This window comes from Penicillium manginii (genome assembly GCF_028828005.1).
Source record: "Penicillium manginii strain IBT 31320 chromosome Unknown utg000005l:1.0-5665137.0:1.0-5668048.0, whole genome shotgun sequence".
Taxonomy (NCBI): domain Eukaryota; kingdom Fungi; phylum Ascomycota; class Eurotiomycetes; order Eurotiales; family Aspergillaceae; genus Penicillium; species Penicillium manginii.
Genome location: NW_026643106.1, coordinates 5,053,217 through 5,072,172, shown reverse-complemented (window position 1 = coordinate 5,072,172; position 18,956 = coordinate 5,053,217). Strand labels below are relative to the sequence as shown.

Below are 18,956 nucleotides of genomic sequence, written 5' to 3'. Positions count from 1 at the left end.
TAACAATTTGTTGTGGTTCCTGCAGTTCCTACGGCGGTTTCCGTTCGTTCAATTTCATGCTTTGACTTCGGAAATATCAAGCTGGCCCATTCGGCTTTGGCTTTGGGGCCGTTTCTTTTTTTGTCTTGATTCCTGGCTTCGCTTGTTCGTTTGCCGTCTCGTGGCCCCCTCCTTGCTGCCGTCTTGTCAATGCGAACTGTCATCATGATGAGGGGGCCACAGTAGGGTCACAGTCAGGGCTCAATCACAGTGGGAGTTGTGTGCTCTTCGAGAGGTTGGTAGTCTCTGACTGTCCATTTCTGACCGTCTATCTCTCCCCGTCCATTACATGCTCTTCAAGACATTCCCCAGGTCTCCCGCAATTGGCGCTGCAACGCATGGGTTGGCCATCCGTGCGATGAGTCGGTGCGGATCAGGATTTGGATCAGCCTTTCTTGTTCCTGCCGATCCGTGAATCGATCGCCACCTGTCAACGTTCAGCTTCCATCCTCTTCTCAAATACTCCGTACTCCGTATTCATTTTGTCGATCGTCCTTACATAGATGGATTGCCATACACCCCACTACCATCGCTGGAGGCACGGCGTCATTAGCCAACGCCACACCACAGACGGTCCAGACCCCCTTGCGGATCTGGTACTATAACCGGAGAATATCAGCATCCGTCATCGATGATCCTATGTACAATCCTAAAATTGGGGTCGGGGCTCAACTTACATCAGCTTCCTGAACAAACCGTCGTCGCAAGGGTCCCACTGTAGGATGCCCAGGGTTATGCACCGAAAGCAAAATCCGGGCCAGCTCGTTATATTGATTGCCAATCGCTGCAAGAAACAGTTCACAATCAGTCTCATCCATCCGATTCGCAATCGGCGACCTCGAATGCTGATGCCTAGGATAGGAAGCAGATCACCTACCATGCCAGGGACAACTGAAACGAATATCCGGAAAGTTCGCACCAATCTCCACCTCATCGCCCACAAAATAGGGGTCAAAAGAAGCCGGTCTCGTCTCACTCCACCGGTCAGTCTTCTTCAACAAGCTTTCATGCACCGCCACCGAGCGAGGCCCCTCCCCAAACGAAAATAGAAGAACATCAGCGCAATGTGCAATCGCCTGGTTTGCCCACGCGCAATCGCCAGCATTGGGGCCCAGAGCCGTGAACAGGGAGTGCAGGGAGCTCAAGTCGATATCCGGTGCTTGCTGTAGACTCAGGGCATTGTAGATCTCTTGTCGAAGTCCACTCCAATAAACCGCCTGTCGTAGACTAGGCGTTGTCGTCGTGGAGGGCGGCGGACCCTGAATAAATGCTTTAGTCCCGAAGGAATGGCCACGAAGATCCGATCCTGCCAGTGGGACTAGGATCGCCGTCAGCGCCGACCTCACCATGTTTATGGAGTGTGTGGGGGGTTTCAGCCGCAATGCACCACTCACCATCGAATTCTTCCAGCAGGCGAAGAATCACAGTCGCGGCCAGTAGGTCGTCATCCATCGTGACGGCGTGGTTGCTCAAGGCAGGAATAAGCGTTTCTAAACAGGCCTGGTAGTATTGATCTGATACATAGGGATCAAAAGTCGTAGTACAACTCAAGTGACGAGCCGATAGGGCCATGAGGGCGTTGAATAACGTGTCGCAATATCGTGCCCGGTGAGGGATGTGTACTGCGAAATGCTGCTGTCGATCCGTGCAGTCAAACTAAAGTCGATTCGATTAGAATCCGACGAGCTTCCTCACCAGCGCAAGGATAGACTCACAAAGGAGGCGATGCGATCCACAAAATGTTTCAATAGGTAGGCCTCTTCCGGGTCTCTCAAAGGCCAGGACCGTCGACCCGGTCGCAATTCACGGCGCACACCGCTTGGATAGAAAGGCGGGTGATGAAGCTTTTCATCTCGACTGGTCTGGTCTGTGTGCAGTCGTGATTCCTCTCCTGGTCGGGCTGGCTGGGAGAGATGGCTCTGGCTGCTCGGGGACGGCCTGTTGTCCGTCTGGCTTAGCTCTGCATCGGTGACTCGCTCGGTATCAATTGATGGCTGGGTTTCATCGTCTGGTTCCCCATTGCCTGATTCCAAGACGAAATCCACTTAGGTCAAGCGCATCGAGTCAGTTGTTGGTGTCGTCGTGGTTCCGGTCTACGGATCGAGTCTCACCTCGCGGCGGCGGTCGGAGCCACACCTGGTTGCGTGGGAATCTCGTTCTTGGCCCTTGTCCCTTGACCTGCCTGAATTGAGTCTCTTTTTTACCTCGTACGCATGTTCGCCCCGTGCGAGTGCATCGTCCGCATTGGGGAAGAATACCATCGCCTTGGAGAAAAGGCTTCAGAAAAAATGATACAGACGGGCAATGCGGAGAGGAGACTCACATTTGTGATGGAGTAGGCGGCAGGGGTCACTGGATTGTGTTAGCAATAAAGCATTATTTCATCAGTACCCATACTACTAGTACCTAGGTAGGTACTAACCAACATTTGATGTTCGGCATGATTGGAGTGAAGTTTCCAAGTTGTGCGGGGGCGGGGGCGGTCGCTTTGAACTGCGGGGGCACAAACCACGGGATACTCTACTACCTAGGTAATAGTATAGTTTATATGCCAGTTAGATATACTATTTGCTGCAGTAGGTTGTATGGTTTATCTGCCTCTATATAGAGCTCAGGCTGTTAGGAGGTTTTCATGGTTATCGTGCCAGTGACGGGGGCGTGCCAGTGACGGGGGTAGTAACTCTGATGGAGCTCTACTAGTACTATTGTATATATGTTCCAGGGTTACTGCCTACCTAGGTAGTAGGTTAGAATTCCGAGTCTTTCTCCCAGAAGACGGGTGGCCAATGCATACCTAGGTATAGCCCCCTTAGATTTGCTCGGCTCGTGTGCGAATAACAGCGGCCCGCACCCCTCTCACGAACGGCATGCCGATGTCTTCAAGTTCCGAATAATGTCGCCATGGCACGGAAGCGGGAACTTTCGAAAGGCTCTCCGATTGCCGGAAATTAATACTAGAAACTACGCTTGGGTGTTGACTAACCATCTCAGGGGTCGGTGACACTTAATCTACTTTCACTAGATTAAGTAGTCAACTCAAGAAGGTTGAGCATATTCAATTTATGTGGTTAATGAGTAGAGACGTCATATTTTTCAAGATTTTCCCAAGGTTACGAATACATTTCCGAGTGGAATGCGAGTGCAAGTTCACCATATCCTAATCAATTCTTCTCGCAGTGGACATATCCATGACTCCCTCACCTTCCACAACCTTGGCCTCGATCACATCGTACACCGGAATCTCGGCCAGGCGGGAAACGATATGATGCAAAGTAGGAAGCTCCTTCCATCCTTTCTCAACAATTTGAATGTCTCCCTGGGTCGCCTTAAGTACTCGTTTGATTTTGGTTGGAACAATTTGCGATTCCTCCACCAAATCAACGAATACAGCGTACTCCGCTCCTGGGGTTCCTTTCGCATCTTTACCAACAGATGGCATGTAGCGGTGCACGAGAAGACCTTGGTCGATAGACTCTAAGTTCTTGGTTGGGTTGTCTTTCTGCTCTTCTAGGCCAGTCAAAGTAAATTTTCCCCAAACGGTGTCTCTCCACCTGGTGGTGGCAGAGTAAGACTGCTCTTGCCTCTGCACGTCAATGTCGCTGAACAGCTTTGGGAATCCAAGTTCTTCTCTCCCTGAGATAATAGAATCGGTGAGGTCCTCAAACATGACAGGGAGGTAACTGCCCCGCGTAATTTGCCCGGAAATATGTCTATACTCGATTCCGTGCACATAGATTCCAAAGTGGTTATAGCCACCTCCTGCAAGCCAGTCCAGTCCATCTATGGTAGTCTGGGAGAAGGTGGCGTAGGCGACGCTGCCGGTTCCGGAGAATGCATAGGCCGAGTTAGGCAACAAAGCTTTGAGAAGTGTTCGGCTAGTTTTTATCTTGATGGATGCCGTGGTAAAATTCGCCTTTGTAGATGCTAGAGCTCGGCTGTGACCCCAGAAATCTTGACGGGGCCCAGGCATTGGACCAAAGACACTGGGCTGTCGGTAATAAACCTGTGGGTTTTGAGAACGCTGATGTTGCCGCAAAATCTCAGTAGCAGAATCCCATTCATCATGGTCGTATATCTCGGATATAATTTTCATGGCTGTTGAAGGATTGTCAGTTAACTCAGCTATACTTTCTTGGTGCCTTGTCCGAGTCTGGGCAATGGTGACTTGGGCACACCAGATTATGTTGCTGCAGAAGATGGAGAGAGAAGAGCATACCTTTGTCCATAGGTAGATGTGTTCTTCCGGACTCCCGTGTATACTCCTGGATACGAGTGACACGTTCGTGGCGAGCCTTTTGATAAAGCTTCAGCCGCTCAGGGATCTCTTCACTGGATAGGTCGCCTGGTAGTAGGACCGCCAGAGCAAAACCATCTTCGATTGCCATAGCACCGCCAGATGCGCGATAAGGCAAAAATGGATGTGCTGCATCTCCCAATAATGCCAAACGGCCATCAAACCACGTTGGGAGAGTCTCCATGTCCAAGAGAGGCCAAATTTTGAGTGTTTCCGGATCCGCCTTTGCTAGAAGCTTACGGACTCCAGGTTCGTAATCTTTGTATACCTCTAGCAATGTGTCTTTACCAACAGCCTGATCCCAGCCATGCGATACTCCAGTTTGGGTAAGGTGATCAGAGTGAATGCAGACAAAGTTTAGCATTTCATTGTTCACACAGGGGTATATCACGACTTTGCTGTCAGGACCATGCCACATGTCTACAGAGCCAAGTTCCTGTGCCATGTGGGCAGTTTCTGGATCATTTGTTACATCTTTCCGTGAGACCATGAAACGAAAGGCGTTCTTGCCTGAGCTGAAAGCCTGTTTATTCGAGCCTTTGACATGGCGTCGTGCAACGGAATGCACTCCATCAGCACCAATAACAAGATCTCCATGAACTTGCGTATCATCGGCAAGATGGACCGTTCCATTTTGTGCATCAACTCCAATCACCTTACAAGAAGTATGCAGCACGACCGGTTTTCCCTTGCCTGGGGCCTTGGCCTTGTCTTTCAAAGCCTCATGGAGATGGGCACGGTGAATGAGAAACCATTCCTATTTCTCAGTCAGTTCGTGAGCAGACATAGATGTATGGCAGAGGACTTCTCACATGCTGCCATGTATCGGAATATTCTCTGAATTTTCCAATGAATTTTAGTTCACCGTCTGAGTCAAAGTCTTGGATCTTTTTTTTTTTTGGTTAGAATAAGGTGGCGCGTTGGTTTAAAACAGTTGCATAAATACCTGTTCCGTTTGCACAGCACCATACTGAGCAGCATCCACCCCGATTCGTTTCAGCAGACCATTTGCATTAGGGGTGAGGTGAATGGCTGCGCCAACTTCGTTTGCGAATCGGGATCTTTCGAACAACTGCCCTCAGCTTATTAGCCACATCCGTACATATCACAACGCCATGATAAAATTCTAAAAAACCCCTAGGAAGACATTACCTCAACCTCATGACCCTGTCTTCTCAAAGCAATCGCTGCCGCCAGTCCGCCAATTCCGGCTCCGATGATGAGAATTTTCAAGCCCTTGGCAGGAGCCGTTACAACCGCTTTGCTTTCATCGCTCATTTTCTTGACAATGGTAATAAGGTGATAGAAATGAGAGAAGGAAAATGATTGAACGAAACAATTTATTCTTCTTGCGATATAAATTCAGCGGGAAATGATCTACAGTGCTATTTGATCGACCAAACATCCTTCTCGATGACCCCAATCATCTCAATAAACCCATTATCCCGAGGCCGGCCGGCTCCACGTATCCAGCAACTTTGCTTTCCGGCTCTGTGAATATTTGTGAATAAAGTTTCTATCAGACAAACAGGGCACACCGACCTGCCAAAGGAAATCAGCGTGCATAGGCGCAAATCAAAGAATACTGATTATCTGTAGGTCTAAGCAAAATCCATAAGAAATTATTAACTTTTATACCACAATACCTAGGTAGGGTGAAGTTCATAGCTCACAAGACCCATTTGGAAAAAAAAAAAACCTATGGGCTCTTAGTGATCGTTCGGGTACCTAGTGGACAAAATAGAAACACGGGGGTCAATAGATGGGTACACGGGTCTAATTGCAACCTCTTCTGCGGGCTGTGCCTCTGGAAAGGCACCATAAAAAATCCCCGGCATGCCGTGGTTCTCGGCATGACCACTTCGGGAGCCGGTACATAGTATGAGCTTCGGGAATGTGGAGCCGAACATCCTACGGGCCGACGGGGATAGTCGAAGGTGACCGACCGAATGCAGTAGTAGACAGTCAAACTATTAACTAAGCCAACTTTTTATCACATATCAGGTTTCCAGTAACTATTTTCAAATAGTCTCTCGCGCTATTGCTGCACCAGATTGCCCCGCTTGTTCTCGCCTACAATGAACGCTGCCCGGGTGAATCACCCAACTCTATCTCGCTGAGCCAGTATATTACAGCATGTGGCGAAAAGAGAAAAGGCGTGTTCTCGACTCAAATACCAGCCCCTTTCACGATGCAAATGGTCAACAACTTCCTTCATGACTTGGCATGCACTTCCCGTGAATTTCCCGCCCAGGTGTCCGCAGATGCCGATATTGCACAGTATACTGCCGATCTGATCCCCCAGTCTCATCATATGCACCGGGTCAGTCTGTCGAATTGTCAATTTACCACCTGCAGCTGAAAGCCCCTTACACTACACGGTTTCTTTGGATTACGGGATCGTATTGGAGGGCGAGGTACAGCTTTCTCTGGATGGCGAAGAAAAAAGAGTTCTTAAGAGGCGCGACGTTGCCATTCAGCAAGCCACAAGCCATGCTTCAAGTTGGAAGAGCCTGATGGTGGAAATACGAGAATTTTTTACTAGTATGTACTTGCTCCTTCTAGGGCTGTCACTGGCACCACGTTAAAGTGCTAAAGTTGGGAGATCTCGGCGAGGCTGTAGAGGGGTGGGGCTGATGGAGAAATATTTATCATTCAATGCTTTTTTATTCAATTCAATGGCCTCCGGGTATGAGTCATAAGTACCTAGTACCTAGGTAGGCTATGGCAATTTTTCCGCTATGCGGACTTTTATTCGGATTCTCTAAGGTTTCAGTCGAAGAAATCTCGGTTTTCAACCATCTCCGTGTCTTTTTTTTTAATATCTTGAACCTTGGAAAAGCCACTGGCTAATCCTGTTTCTGATCTTAATTTTTCAAATTATATCAAAATTAAACTTAGTATAGAATATTATGTGAAATCCAAAGGCAATAACAGTTCCGTCTATGCAAAGGCAAGTCCATGATCTCGACTACTGTAGCGAGTCTACTCAAGCGGCGCCATGTACGCCTGGGGTAGGGTAGCTGGGGCCGTAAACACGCTCGAGACGAATTGAGTCGCCGGTATAACGTCTCTCGCGCTCTAAGATGTCATCAGTGCTGGATGACGCCTTTAGGTCGTTCTTCGCTGCTTCCAGTTCACTTTGAGCCTTCAATGCCACTTGACACCGGTGATAATTGGCGTATATCACAGCCACCAGCCCCAAGATCCACCATGCAAACAGAATTGGAAGCGCCAGATAGGATTGATCTTGGCATCCGTCGCTCCATATTTGAATGAGCACTTGATACACCTCATGGCCAGGAAGTGCATAGCCCCAGCGAAAGAAACCAGGATTCAATTCAAAGGGACTGATTGTACTTGCAACATTGAAGATGACCCAGGTAAGGATGCAGAAGGGTAAAAATTGCATCGGTATGAAAGCAGTGAGGGTATCCACAATTAAAAAGTTGATATGCATATAAAGCCAAACAATCATCCATGTAAGAACGAACTGATTGCCATTCACCGCCCAGGATTCTTTGAAACCCCAAATGTAGCCAGCCATACACAGCGCACCAATAAAGGTATAAACAAGGGATGTGACCATTCGAATGAGTCCATTTGCCACAACCCCCAGCTTTGTGAGGAGGTGGAACTGGGAGGATATTCCGTTGAGAGCCATCATGAAGAAGAACTGCTGAATGATTGGCATGACGAGGGAAACAGTGTTGTAAAGAACTCTTGTGCCTTGATTTGTTGTCTTGATATCAATCTCGGCAGCTTGTATGGGATCGAGAAGTTTTTCAAGTGCGACAGTATTAGATAGATTGGCTGAATCGAGTATTTTGGATGCGCTGCTGGTATAGTAACTCCCACGTGCGCCTTGCACTAGGGTTAGAATGTTTGAATAAATCTCGCTTTGGGAAATAGCGGGATATCGCGCGCCATTCCAAATATAGGTCAAAGCGGCAGTTGAGGAAGCGGTGCCATTCATGAGTGTGGTCTCGAGGCTGGTTGATGCATTTGGCGTGCTGTATATAGCGCCCCAGTAATCACCACTGCAGACAGCGCCCCTGACATCTTCTGGAGTAGAATATTGACCAATGGGCTTCGTATCCATAGTTGGAAAGGAGTCCCCTTTCAACGACTGGTATGCCTCTGTCACAGAGTCACCAATGACTCCGCCGTCGTAATCGACATAGAGCAACTTCATACTATGAACACGAGCAGAGTTGTTGAATTGCGTTGCGTACAAGTAACACATGTTTCCTAGAAAAAGGAGCTGCAGGAGCACTAAACTCGCTGCGACGGCCTTAACGAATCCGTACCGCAGCTCTTTCCATGCCCCTCCACTGGGAGAGGGTGTTCTTGGCTCGTTGGTCATATTCTGAACCGCGAGTAAGGATTATTCTTCGAGTGCCCAGTTGATTATTCTTGGAAGAGGGGAATAATCAATTTATGGAAAGAAAAAAATTTAAAAGAAATTTGAATTGACGTAGGTCCGAAGATTTGGCGATGACCCCGAGATTGGACGGGTCAATGACTCGGATGATGCTGCCCACTACCAGGTGTGCGGGTACGACGATGGCCGGGGGTCTCCAGATCTTATATAGCCTTCAAGTTAGAACCCTGGAACTTAGGGCGTATTTCCACCATCTGCCCAGGTGGGCTTAAAGTATCCAAATTTGAAAATCTAGTCCACTCCGAGTCTGGATTTGCCGCTAGTATATACTAGTAGTACCTTCCTAGGTATAAACCCACTATTTCTTTTTGTCTTTATTCCATTAAATCCATCGATGAAAATTTCTCCCGAAGTTCCACCCAAGTACCTAACTAACTATGAGATTATAGTTGTCGGAACGACTTTGCCAGCCGCTTAATCAGCAGTTTTGACCAATTTCGGGGTTTTCGGAAGTGTGGACCACTTTCCCTTCCTCAATCCCTTGGACCACCGGTGATCATCGAAGACCCCTGTTTCCGAAGTGATAATGGAAAGCTCTAGCCAGTCTGATGTGCGCATACGGTCGGAAAGGCCGCAAGTTCAACCCAGAGGCTTCTACCAATGTGGCGTCTGCAAAAAAAGAATATACTCGAGCGGATCATCTAATCAGACATGTCAGATCTCGTGAGTTCTTTAGCAGAGAAGCAGACCTCGTTTGTTTAAGTCTGCACCCGCAGAAAACTGATATCGTGTTGCAGACACTGCGGATAAACCGTTCAGATGCCGAGACTGTCAGAAGGGATTTGCAAGAATGTCTGTTATGTCTAAGATGATCCAGCCTGTTGTTTCTAATTCTTTTTAGTGATCTTCTCCGACGACATGCTCAAGGCCACAGATCCAAAAATGATAGTGACGGGAAGACTCTATCATCCGGTATTAGAGGGCGTGTATCACAGGCATGCAAGAGCTGTGCCTCGTCCAAGCTCAAGTGTGACGATGAAAAGCCATGCCAGCGATGCGTGCAGCGAAATCAATTATGCCAATGGATTCCAATGGATTGTTCCTTAGGGGAAATGCAAGCAACCGGTAAAGCACCTGTCTTGGTAGATTTGTAAGACTTTCAACTTTGCTGACTATAATGGCAACTCCAGAATCAGAAGTTTTGGCTGGCCACGGTCCAGAACGGGAACAAAAAGGTTAGTTTCTAAAATAGCCGACTTACAACCGTATTACAGATTCTCACTTTCAAATCAGAAACTTCACCAAAGACAATACCGTCACAGTCTGCGAGGGAGCTCGGTGAGGGAGCTTCCGCTCCGAGTAATGCTGCACCCGAGGCTCCACCTGAAGAGATGGCCATTGCCAACGCAACCGGTGGTATCGCGATTCTTCCATACATGACTGTACCTAGATACTAAGTCATTACTAGAGGAGATATCCCGCTTACTCGAGTATGGAGACTATGGCCAAGGTATGGCTGACCCGAGTACTTTCTTCCTGACGGTATGTGAAATTCCATGGTCTCCCAGCCAGGGAATGAAGGATCTATACTGATAATAGTTGATACAGAACCCAGATGATTGGAATATTATCGAGGAGTTGGACTTCGACTTCGGCTTCATTGGCGCAGATCTCGAGCTGCAGGACTCTTTGACCAGGCCCAGCCCATATTTGCACGCTTCAAACCAAACCAATCAGCTGGATCTCAATGCTAGCTCGAAAGCCCCGAATGAAGAGAATACAGATGATCTGGATCAATCGCCATTGTCTAATTGGACCCCATGTGCAGATGATAATGCCTATATGGATCAACAATATCTGTCCATACCTGCACATCTTGACACTCCGATATCCCCACATGTTGTGAGAGATCGCAGCTTTACAGAACGCCTGTCGAAAGAGAGCCGAGATGCAGTATTCGCCGTTGTTGTCGCGACTTGCCAGGGAAAGGGCCCACCTCGTATCATGAAATGCTTCCCGGGTGCAGAGCTCTTGGATAGTCTGATTCAAGACTGTTTCAAGCATCAGAGATCTGAAGTTGACGCTTTTATCCATGATTCGACCATGCAGCTTAATCAAGAAAGTCCAGAGATGATTTTGACGCTTGCTGCTGCAGGGGCAGTTCTGTCTAGCGCGGAACCAATCCAGAAGCTGGGCTATGCTCTCATGGACATCGCCCGACTTCTAGTGAACAGCAAGGTATTTTTTGGTCGATAAGGCAACACATCAAATTTTCTGATTTCAAGCAGTATGAAGATAACAATGTCTTAACTCGAGATTTAAAGCAACAACAACAATATATCCTGATCCTTCAGATCGGGCTTTGGAGTGGTGACAAGCGTCGTGTCGAAATCGCTGAGAGCTTTGCGCAGCCAATTGTGACCGTTAGTTCAGCTATGTACTATCCCTCACGGGTAGTGTCACGTTCTAATTCGATGATAGATGCTACGGCGAGGCTCGCGGTTTAAACATGAAGCATATCCTACCATCACCCCCGATGCGGCAGATGATGACAATATTATCAATCGGAAATGGCATGAATGGGTGGAGCATGAATCATTTAAGAGGTAAAAAGAATTATATTCTATCCGAAATTCCACGACGCTCACATTAAACCGCAGACTCGTCTATCATGTTTTTCATCACGATGTTCAAGCATCTCTTCTGCGATCAACTAACCCACTAATTTCATATTCGGAGCTGGATTTGCCCATCCCCTTTTCGAGGAAACTTTGGGCTGCAAAAACGGCTACAGAATGGAAATCCATTTATCTTCACCAAATACCCACAGCGTCCGTTCCTATACCTTCTTTGGTCACCACTACACAGGATCTATCCATCTTGAGCCGGTTCCCCGTTCAAGGAGACTGCCAGTTAGCCGCATTATCAACAGTTCACGCAATATCGACGATGATAACAGACTGCAACCAACCACTTCGCGGACCATCTGGCCAATGGCGTGAGGTAGTAATGAAGATCTGGCAACAAGAGCTGCAAAAAGTTCTTGAAGAGTTCGATATCTTTGCGGTGGAACCTTTACAGGAAAAGACCCCGGCCATTGCACTCATCTACCGGATGGTTTCCTTGTCATTGTACATGCCACCTGAAGCTACTAAGATCTTTGCTGGAAGGGATGGTCAGAAACGGTCTACCGATACATATCAGTCCGTTCTTCAACATATCAGCCCTGCGAATCTGCGAAGGGCAGGCTGGCATGCCGGCCAGGTTCTACGCATTGCGAGATCTATGCCGACTTCTTCATTTTCTACATTTTGTACTACCTGCCTATACCTCGCTGCACTGACATCATGGACCCTAAGCACTTTGCTTTCGACAAGGTACTTGGTTCAAGACGTGGGACTCAATCAAACTGAAACGGTTTTCTTATTGGATGTCGAGCCTGGCGAATCTGATGGCGCTGCGCTACAAAGATTCATTATTTCCGGTCAAGGTTTGCCCACTTTCACAAGCCTTAGCAAAAACGTGCCTTTGAATGATCGAGCAGGGGTGATGCGTGTCTTCCAAGAAGTGCTTGAGTCGAAACACCGCGGGGGCTGCTCTCATCAACAAATGAGGGCCTTGCATCACATTTTGGCTGTATTGGGTGGTCAGAAGAGGCGGAGGCCCCTCAGTGTAGGGGGTGTACCGTAATATTTAGTCGGTTAAAAGCCCACCATCAGCAACCTTATAATTGCCTGCCTGATCGCAATCGAAGTACGGGGTGGTTTAAAATTCCCTGTCGCACATAGATAGCAACTGTTATGTTTCGAGGGCTGTACAGTCAAGCCATTATGAGGGTCAGTGGGCATCATAATAGGTCCACTTGAAACTGGATTAAAAAAATCAGACATGGAGGCTATAGGAGTCCGTATTCTCGACTACATATTAGCGTCAAAACATGAACTCCAGTGTGATACATACAGGAGAGAAAACCCTAAGCTGCTCCAGGGCTCGCGGTTAAGACTACGGTCTTAGTAGAATAAATAAGGCTACTATCTAAGTATCTAAATTGACAGATTTGTGTATCTTTTTGCATCTTATAGTACTCGGGAATCTGATATAAGGATAAGTCTTTGGAAGGTACTTAAGATACATAGGTAGTCAATATCACAAGGTTTACTTTCTACCTATCCATTTCATATCTATCTTTTTAACGCCCTGTGATCTTCACCATCCTCTAGATACAACCCTTGATCGGATCCCCCAACACCATTTATTGTGTGGCCAGGCCTCGTGCATGGAATGCCACTCAGATCATTGTCAACCATCTATCAACTGCTCTGCAACACTCTAAGAAGAGTTTCAAAGACCTTATGGTGAGCCCGGGGAATATTCATTCCGCGTATTGTCTGTAAATGACCACGTCTTGGTTAAGGCTTTGGGGCGTTTCATCCATCTAGTTGGGGATCACAGGAAGGACCACGTAATTGTCGTAGGCTGAACCGAAGTGGATATGGTTAGTGCCTTGTAATTTCTCAGCCGACCTGGATGTAACCATAAAGTTAGTGAGATAATCTCCACGTATCAAAGAGGAAAAGAAAGTGTCAGTATCGGTCAGTAGAGTCAGTATGCTGGAAAATGCCGGAGCCCTGACTGTCACCTGAAGAAACTTCGAAGATCAACTTCCCGCCCTTTTCAACCACAACATTGGTAGACCAGATCTCAATGTCAACCGGATAGACTTCCCCAGGGATGACAGGCATCAGATCGGATTCAAAGTAATCACAGTATGGTAGATACTCGCGGTGCCGCAAGTGCTGGGTATTCACCTTACGCAAGCTCACTCGGAGCCAGCCTTTTACCATGGTAAGAGGTACAGGATCACCAGCAGTACCAGTGTAGTGGACTTCTTTGCCAGACGGAGAGATATAGTGAATTGTGACGAAAAGGTCGATATCTGACGGCAAAGGAACACCCTTATCAGGTGTGACTGACACATTCAGGTGTGCAGTGATATGTCCGGTGATCTCTGTCTCTTGCAAGAATGGCTGAGTTGCGAATTGAAGAAAAGACGGGCAATCTAGAGTGCCTCGAGCGCGGTATCCAAGCTCAACCAAGCTGGTTCGTGGCGCTAGCGAGGAATCCTTGAGTTCCAAGTTGGGAGAAAGAAAAAACCTGGTGTATTGTGTGCGGGCTATTGGCCACTCCTTCTCCTCACGGCGGCCGAAGCATCGCTCAGCTTCAGGGTTGTTGTGTCCCACGTTACCTTTCTGAGAAGGTCAACCTTGGGGGCTTCGACAGTACTCCATCCATCGCGATCTTCACCCTTCAGGAAAGCATCAAGGAAACTCCTTTGTATCTCAACCTCCTCTTTGTAGTAAAATGGTAGATCGTGGCGACCGGTGATAAACCGATGATACTTCCGCTCTGAGCTGGCAGCAACTCAGGTGCACGCGATTTAACCTTGGAACTTGAATTTGATCAATGACCTGCGCATTCATGGGCTTCAGAACCATATGAATCCAGTTCTCGATAGTATTGAAGGAAAATACGCTACTAGTAGGTACCTAGGTAGGTTAATGGTGTAAATGGTTAGTCAGCAGATTGGCGCCATGTCACGTGCTCCGAGATGCGGCCGCAATTTTCCTGGCGATCGTGAATGTTCAAGTTGACGAGCAGCATCAGTCGAGCAATTGCTGGGCCACCACCACTACAATGCAGAAGGTCATTCAACGGACGGCCACGGCCAGAAAGCAGGCCCAGAAGAAGCTTTTCCGAGCCCAGAAGAAGGATGATCTGGCGAACCGCAAAGACAACATTCGGATGCGAAGGGACTACAACAAGGCCATTATCGATTCAATCAAGCTTGCACGCACTTCTCGCTGGGAGGACTACAGAAAGGGAGACATTGCTCCCAAGCGAGACTCCGGACTGGAAGCCACAACCTTTGGTGCCATTGACGCCGCTCTGCTTCACCCCCCGACTATTCCTAAACCCCAACGTCGCAAGCACATCCTTTTCGCCGCGGGAGACCGAGTCTGTGTGATTCGCGGTCGGGACCAAGGAAAGATCAATGAGATCACACAAGTCAACGAGGAGAGCGAGACTGTTACGATAAAGGACATCAATACCGTGAGCTTGTGCCCCTTCCACCTCCACCTTCCACCTTCCATTGCGATCACCATCACTAAACCGGGTCTCTTCTCTTTTTCAGGTCGATCTCAAAGTCCCCGACTGGGCTAAGGCCTCGATGGGCATCAAGTCCGACGTTCTCGCACAGGCACTGCCAGTACCGATGGATGACGTTCGACATGTCATCGCGCTCGAGACCGGAGCCGAAGGCAGCTCGGTTACACGCGACCACATTGTTAAACACGCCTACGCCGGAGCTCCCTACTTAGAGCGTGCCGAATACAGCAAAATCCCTCGCTACACCCGCTACATCACCGGTCTTGACATCGAGATCCCCTGGCCCGTGGAAGAGAACCCAAACTACAAGGACGGCGAATACGACACATTGCGATTCGAAGTCGACCAAGAGACATGGGTCCCATCTTTGGATAACTCGCCTTTCCCATCCAGCGTTCTCGACGAATTGCGAAACAAGTACTCCCGATTCCGTAAGCGCCACGACCCGGAGTACGTGAGGGAGAAGGTTTTGGAGGAATACCGGAAGGAATACCTGGCCAGCCAGTCTCTGTTTACTCCTGCGATTGAGCGCAAGGAGATGGAGATTGCGAAGAGCAAGGCGGCTAAGCTGGCCAAGATGGATGCTGATGGCAACATGCTTCTTGATACTGAAACGAACAACTTCATTGATCGCTTTATGAAGACAAGTATCAGTGAACAGCCGAAGAAGAAATCCAAGAGGGCTCTGGCTAAGGCTCAGGCCAAGGCTGAAGCTAAGACTCAGGCTCAGACTCAAACTGCTTGAGTTGAAAGGGGTGATCTGAAAGAAGCACTGTTTTAAGATAGCGTGTATAAACTTCCCCAATGTATTCTAGTTTGCAAATTTACATCCAATTCTTTTCTGTGAACCTGTGTGTTAACTTTCAATTGCAAATATCAATTAAATCACCAATGCTTGCTGTACCAAATTAAATCCAATGGTTGATGTTCTGCCAAATCCTCCCCGAGACGAGACCGAAGTTCCGCATCGCCCTTGAATTTCTCAGTTTTCAACTCACCCACTACACTCCCTTTCACACTCTAACGGGCAGTCGCATGAACACAAAATGGCATTTGCCGCGATAAACAACGCCCCATCAGCCGGTGCTCCGATCGCCACTATTGAAGAAGCGTTTGCGACGGACCCATCCCTCAAGAAACGAGTTTACGATGCGATCGGTGCGTAGCCCACGGCGCATCTACGCCCGACAACAAAAACCACCTCCTACTCGACCCAACCCACTGACTATCGACCGATTCGATTTCGTTTAGGAACTACACCCCAGCATACTCCTCTATTTGAGGATCTTGCTCGATATACCTCCAGCCTGCTGGCCAGGACTGCGACCACCCTTCCTATCGTACCTCCGCCCGACGCCCCAGCAGCGAAGAAACGCAAGATACAAAATGGGGACTCGGCACCTGCTGTGCTGGCGCCTGTGGATGTGAAGAGCAATGATGCTACTGTGCAATTCTATATCCAGGATGTCTCCTTTGCCATTCCTCAGCGCAAAAAGTTCACGCTGGAAGTGACAGCTGGGCAAAGCGTTCTTCGTGCAAGGAACCAAGCTACAAAGGAGATTGATTTTGGCGTGCCAATGGACCGGATCCGTGAGTTCTTTTCTCTTTGGGCTGCCTCATTGGAAATGTGAAGAACTAATCAATTCAATTCCTCGCAACCAGGTCATGCCCTTTGTCTCCCCGTTCCAGAGAAGAACCAAAAACAATTCAACTTTTGTATCATTCCCGAGTTCGCCGATGGTATTACGCCGCCCCCTGAAGGCACGACCGGCTTCGAAGCGATGGTCTTCACTATAGCCGACGGACCAGCCAAGGCTGCATTTACAGGAACCGGACAACAAGTCGGTAATGGAACCGGCGAGACAGCAGAAAGTTTCCTGCGAAAGATCTTAAACGACTATATGCCCAACACGAACATCGTCCGACCAGACGAGCGACAATTCGTGAGCGCAATGCCAGAGGCGCACCGCAAGGGCGAGAAAGCATACCACGTCAAAGCCTTCCGAGGCAGCAAAGAAGGTATGGCAACGCAATCTAGGGATGACCCTTCCTCTGCCCCGAATACTTACTAACCTTGTTTTTTTTTTTTCTTGCTGATAGGATACCTTTTCCTTCTCTCGACTGGAATCTTGTTTGCATTCAAGAAACCCCTTCTCTTTTTCTCATTCGACACCATTGATTCCGTCTCATATACATCTGTTCTGCAACGGACGTTCAACCTTAATGTTCTAGCCCGGCCTCGCGGCGGTACCGAGGAAGATCAAATGGAGTTGGAATTTTCCATGATCGACCAGGCTGATTACGATGGTATTGACGAGTATATCAAGCGACATGGTCTGCAGGATGCCAGTTTGGCCGATGCCCGGCGTGCCAAGGTGTACAATGTGAATAGCGGCAAGAAGGACCCCAATGCTGATCCCGAGGCCGGTGCCGAAGAGGAGGAGAGTGAGCTCCAAAAGGCGCAGCGAGAGCTGGAAGACCAAGAAGAGGAAGATGAGGAGGACTACGATCCTGGTAGCTCTGGGGATAGTGAGGGCAGTGGGTCAGATGAGGATGATAGTGATGATGATGATGACGATGATGATGATGAAGATGAAGAGGACGATGAGGACGATGATGTTGGCATCGAGAATCTTCTCAAAGACCCTGGTAATGACGATGAAGACCTTCCTGATGCCGAATAGGTGCCCAGGTGGCTGGGGATTGTTCAGTTTTCGGATCGACTTTTGTATGATGGTGCTGGTACTGTTGCCCAGGTTGGGCTGTAGAATAATCGGATTCCCAGGTGGCTTTGGGTGTGAAATATATCACGCCCTGAGTAATTGAACGATCTACTACTACTACTACTACTACTACTACTACTACTACCTAGGTACCTAGGTACTTAAGGTACCGTACTCCATACTACTAGTACTCTGTACTTTGTACTCCATGCCCGAATGTTCAAAGTTTCCAATGCTGAGGTCCTACCCTACCCCACTGCTTCTACACCGTATCTCTGGGACTCGGATTGAGTTGAACGATCGGCCGGTGGGTCAGAGACGTGTCAAATGCGAGGCAGGGTGAATCCCTCGGCCACAGCAATATTAAGCAACTGTCAGGCCAGGGCGTGCATTAACTACCTAGGTAAGTAGTAAAGACACACCGAGTATCCAGGTATCTGTACGAGTATACCCCCGGAGTAGTCTTAGGGTTGGAAACGTTGAAGGCAACAAAGTACAACTTGAATGCCAGACAAAGTTACCGCCGAATTAAGCGCATTCCAGCGAGTCCAGCCAACGGTTTTCCCCTGAGGCGGTAAAGAAAATATGGAGCCAAAAGGTGGGAAATTTCGGTAGTGCAGAACGGACATGGGGCTCATCCCTTTGTGGCGGTGGACTGTATGGAGTACTTTGTACTCCGTGCGGAGTGCAGTGCAGAGCAGAGCAGAGCAGAGTGCAGGGTGCAGAGTATCCGTACTCCGTACAGATACTCGTACAGATCGCAATCAAAGAATGTCAAATGGAATCTCCTTGGTGCCTGCAGCAGTCAGATTGATCGGAGCCGAAAATGGGCCTGGGCACACACTAGCTCTCTTTAGGTGCAGCAGTACGGAGTACGGAGAAGGCACAAAGGCCATACTCGGTAATGTCCAAGGACGGGGGCAGGTTCCATCAAATGATTCGTTGACCGAGTAGGGAGTGTTAGTGTGTGGTTAGTGACCTGAAGTTGGTCAAGTGGGAAGTTGTTGAGGTTAGACTGGGTAAATGACCTGGTCGTGAAGTCAGGTTGGCTGTATTATACACCAATTACATGGATTACATAGATTACATAGATTACCCACAAGCACCAACCACCAATACACCTCCAATACACCTCCCTGTATGATTGATTCTCGCAACTTCGCCCTGTTCGTCTCTCTCCCTTAACCACTCCCCTTCTCCCTCCTCTTCTACGGAACCCACTGCTCAGTGCGGCTCGTACTCTTCGAGTACTCCGGCTCTTTATCTTTTTATTCTCTCCCTTTCCCTTTTTGCTCCTTTTTCTCCGGTCTTCAACTCCCCCCCCGTTCGGCTTCTCCTCTCCCCCGAC

The 18,956-nt window shown here is 48.5% G+C and overlaps 7 protein-coding genes across 7 annotated transcripts; 3 read left to right on the top strand and 4 right to left on the bottom strand.

Annotated features, from left to right (window-relative positions):
• Positions 1–335: 335 nt before the first annotated feature.
• Positions 336–2,467, bottom strand: N7533_008220 (uncharacterized protein; the record flags this gene model as incomplete). The annotated part of the gene is made up of 9 exons (XM_057104870.1): positions 336–466; positions 539–638; positions 717–823; positions 917–1,357; positions 1,434–1,695; positions 1,755–2,083; positions 2,151–2,316; positions 2,363–2,391; positions 2,446–2,467. 9 exons carry the CDS (start codon positions 2,465–2,467, stop codon positions 336–338), a joined length of 1,587 nt encoding a protein of 528 aa, XP_056959827.1.
• Positions 2,468–3,196: 729 nt separating this feature from the next.
• On the bottom strand, positions 3,197–5,611 carry N7533_008219 (Salicylate hydroxylase; the record flags this gene model as incomplete). Its single annotated transcript, XM_057104869.1, has 5 exons — positions 3,197–4,134; positions 4,256–5,090; positions 5,146–5,220; positions 5,280–5,405; positions 5,486–5,611. The coding sequence occupies 5 exons, from the start codon at positions 5,609–5,611 to the stop codon at positions 3,197–3,199; spliced, it is 2,100 nt and encodes a 699-aa protein (XP_056959826.1).
• Positions 5,612–7,322: 1,711 nt separating this feature from the next.
• Positions 7,323–8,699, bottom strand: N7533_008218 (SNG1 family protein; the record flags this gene model as incomplete). The annotated part of the gene is made up of 1 exon (XM_057104868.1): positions 7,323–8,699. The coding sequence occupies one exon, from the start codon at positions 8,697–8,699 to the stop codon at positions 7,323–7,325; it is 1,377 nt and encodes a 458-aa protein (XP_056959825.1).
• A 1,195-nt stretch (positions 8,700–9,894) lies between these two features.
• Positions 9,895–12,407, top strand: N7533_008217 (C6 and C2H2 transcription factor; the record flags this gene model as incomplete). Its single annotated transcript, XM_057104867.1, has 7 exons — positions 9,895–9,952; positions 10,011–10,133; positions 10,186–10,259; positions 10,326–10,955; positions 11,006–11,140; positions 11,199–11,323; positions 11,378–12,407. 7 exons carry the CDS (start codon positions 9,895–9,897, stop codon positions 12,405–12,407), a joined length of 2,175 nt encoding a protein of 724 aa, XP_056959824.1.
• A 745-nt stretch (positions 12,408–13,152) lies between these two features.
• N7533_008216 (Hydrolase CocE/NonD family) lies at positions 13,153–14,127 on the bottom strand (the record flags this gene model as incomplete). The annotated part of the gene is given in 3 exon segments (XM_057104866.1): positions 13,153–13,240; positions 13,380–13,966; positions 13,981–14,127. Coding segments are annotated over 3 exon segments (822 nt in total), but the record flags the coding sequence as incomplete, so codon positions are not given.
• Positions 14,128–14,411: 284 nt separating this feature from the next.
• N7533_008215 (mitochondrial 54S ribosomal protein uL24m) lies at positions 14,412–15,630 on the top strand (the record flags this gene model as incomplete). The annotated part of the gene is made up of 2 exons (XM_057104865.1): positions 14,412–14,828; positions 14,911–15,630. 2 exons carry the CDS (start codon positions 14,412–14,414, stop codon positions 15,628–15,630), a joined length of 1,137 nt encoding a protein of 378 aa, XP_056959822.1.
• A 301-nt stretch (positions 15,631–15,931) lies between these two features.
• Positions 15,932–17,569, top strand: rtt106 (putative negative regulator of DNA transposition (Rtt106); the record flags this gene model as incomplete). Its single annotated transcript, XM_057104864.1, has 4 exons — positions 15,932–16,043; positions 16,137–16,475; positions 16,548–16,904; positions 16,986–17,569. 4 exons carry the CDS (start codon positions 15,932–15,934, stop codon positions 17,567–17,569), a joined length of 1,392 nt encoding a protein of 463 aa, XP_056959821.1.
• Positions 17,570–18,956: the final 1,387 nt, after the last annotated feature.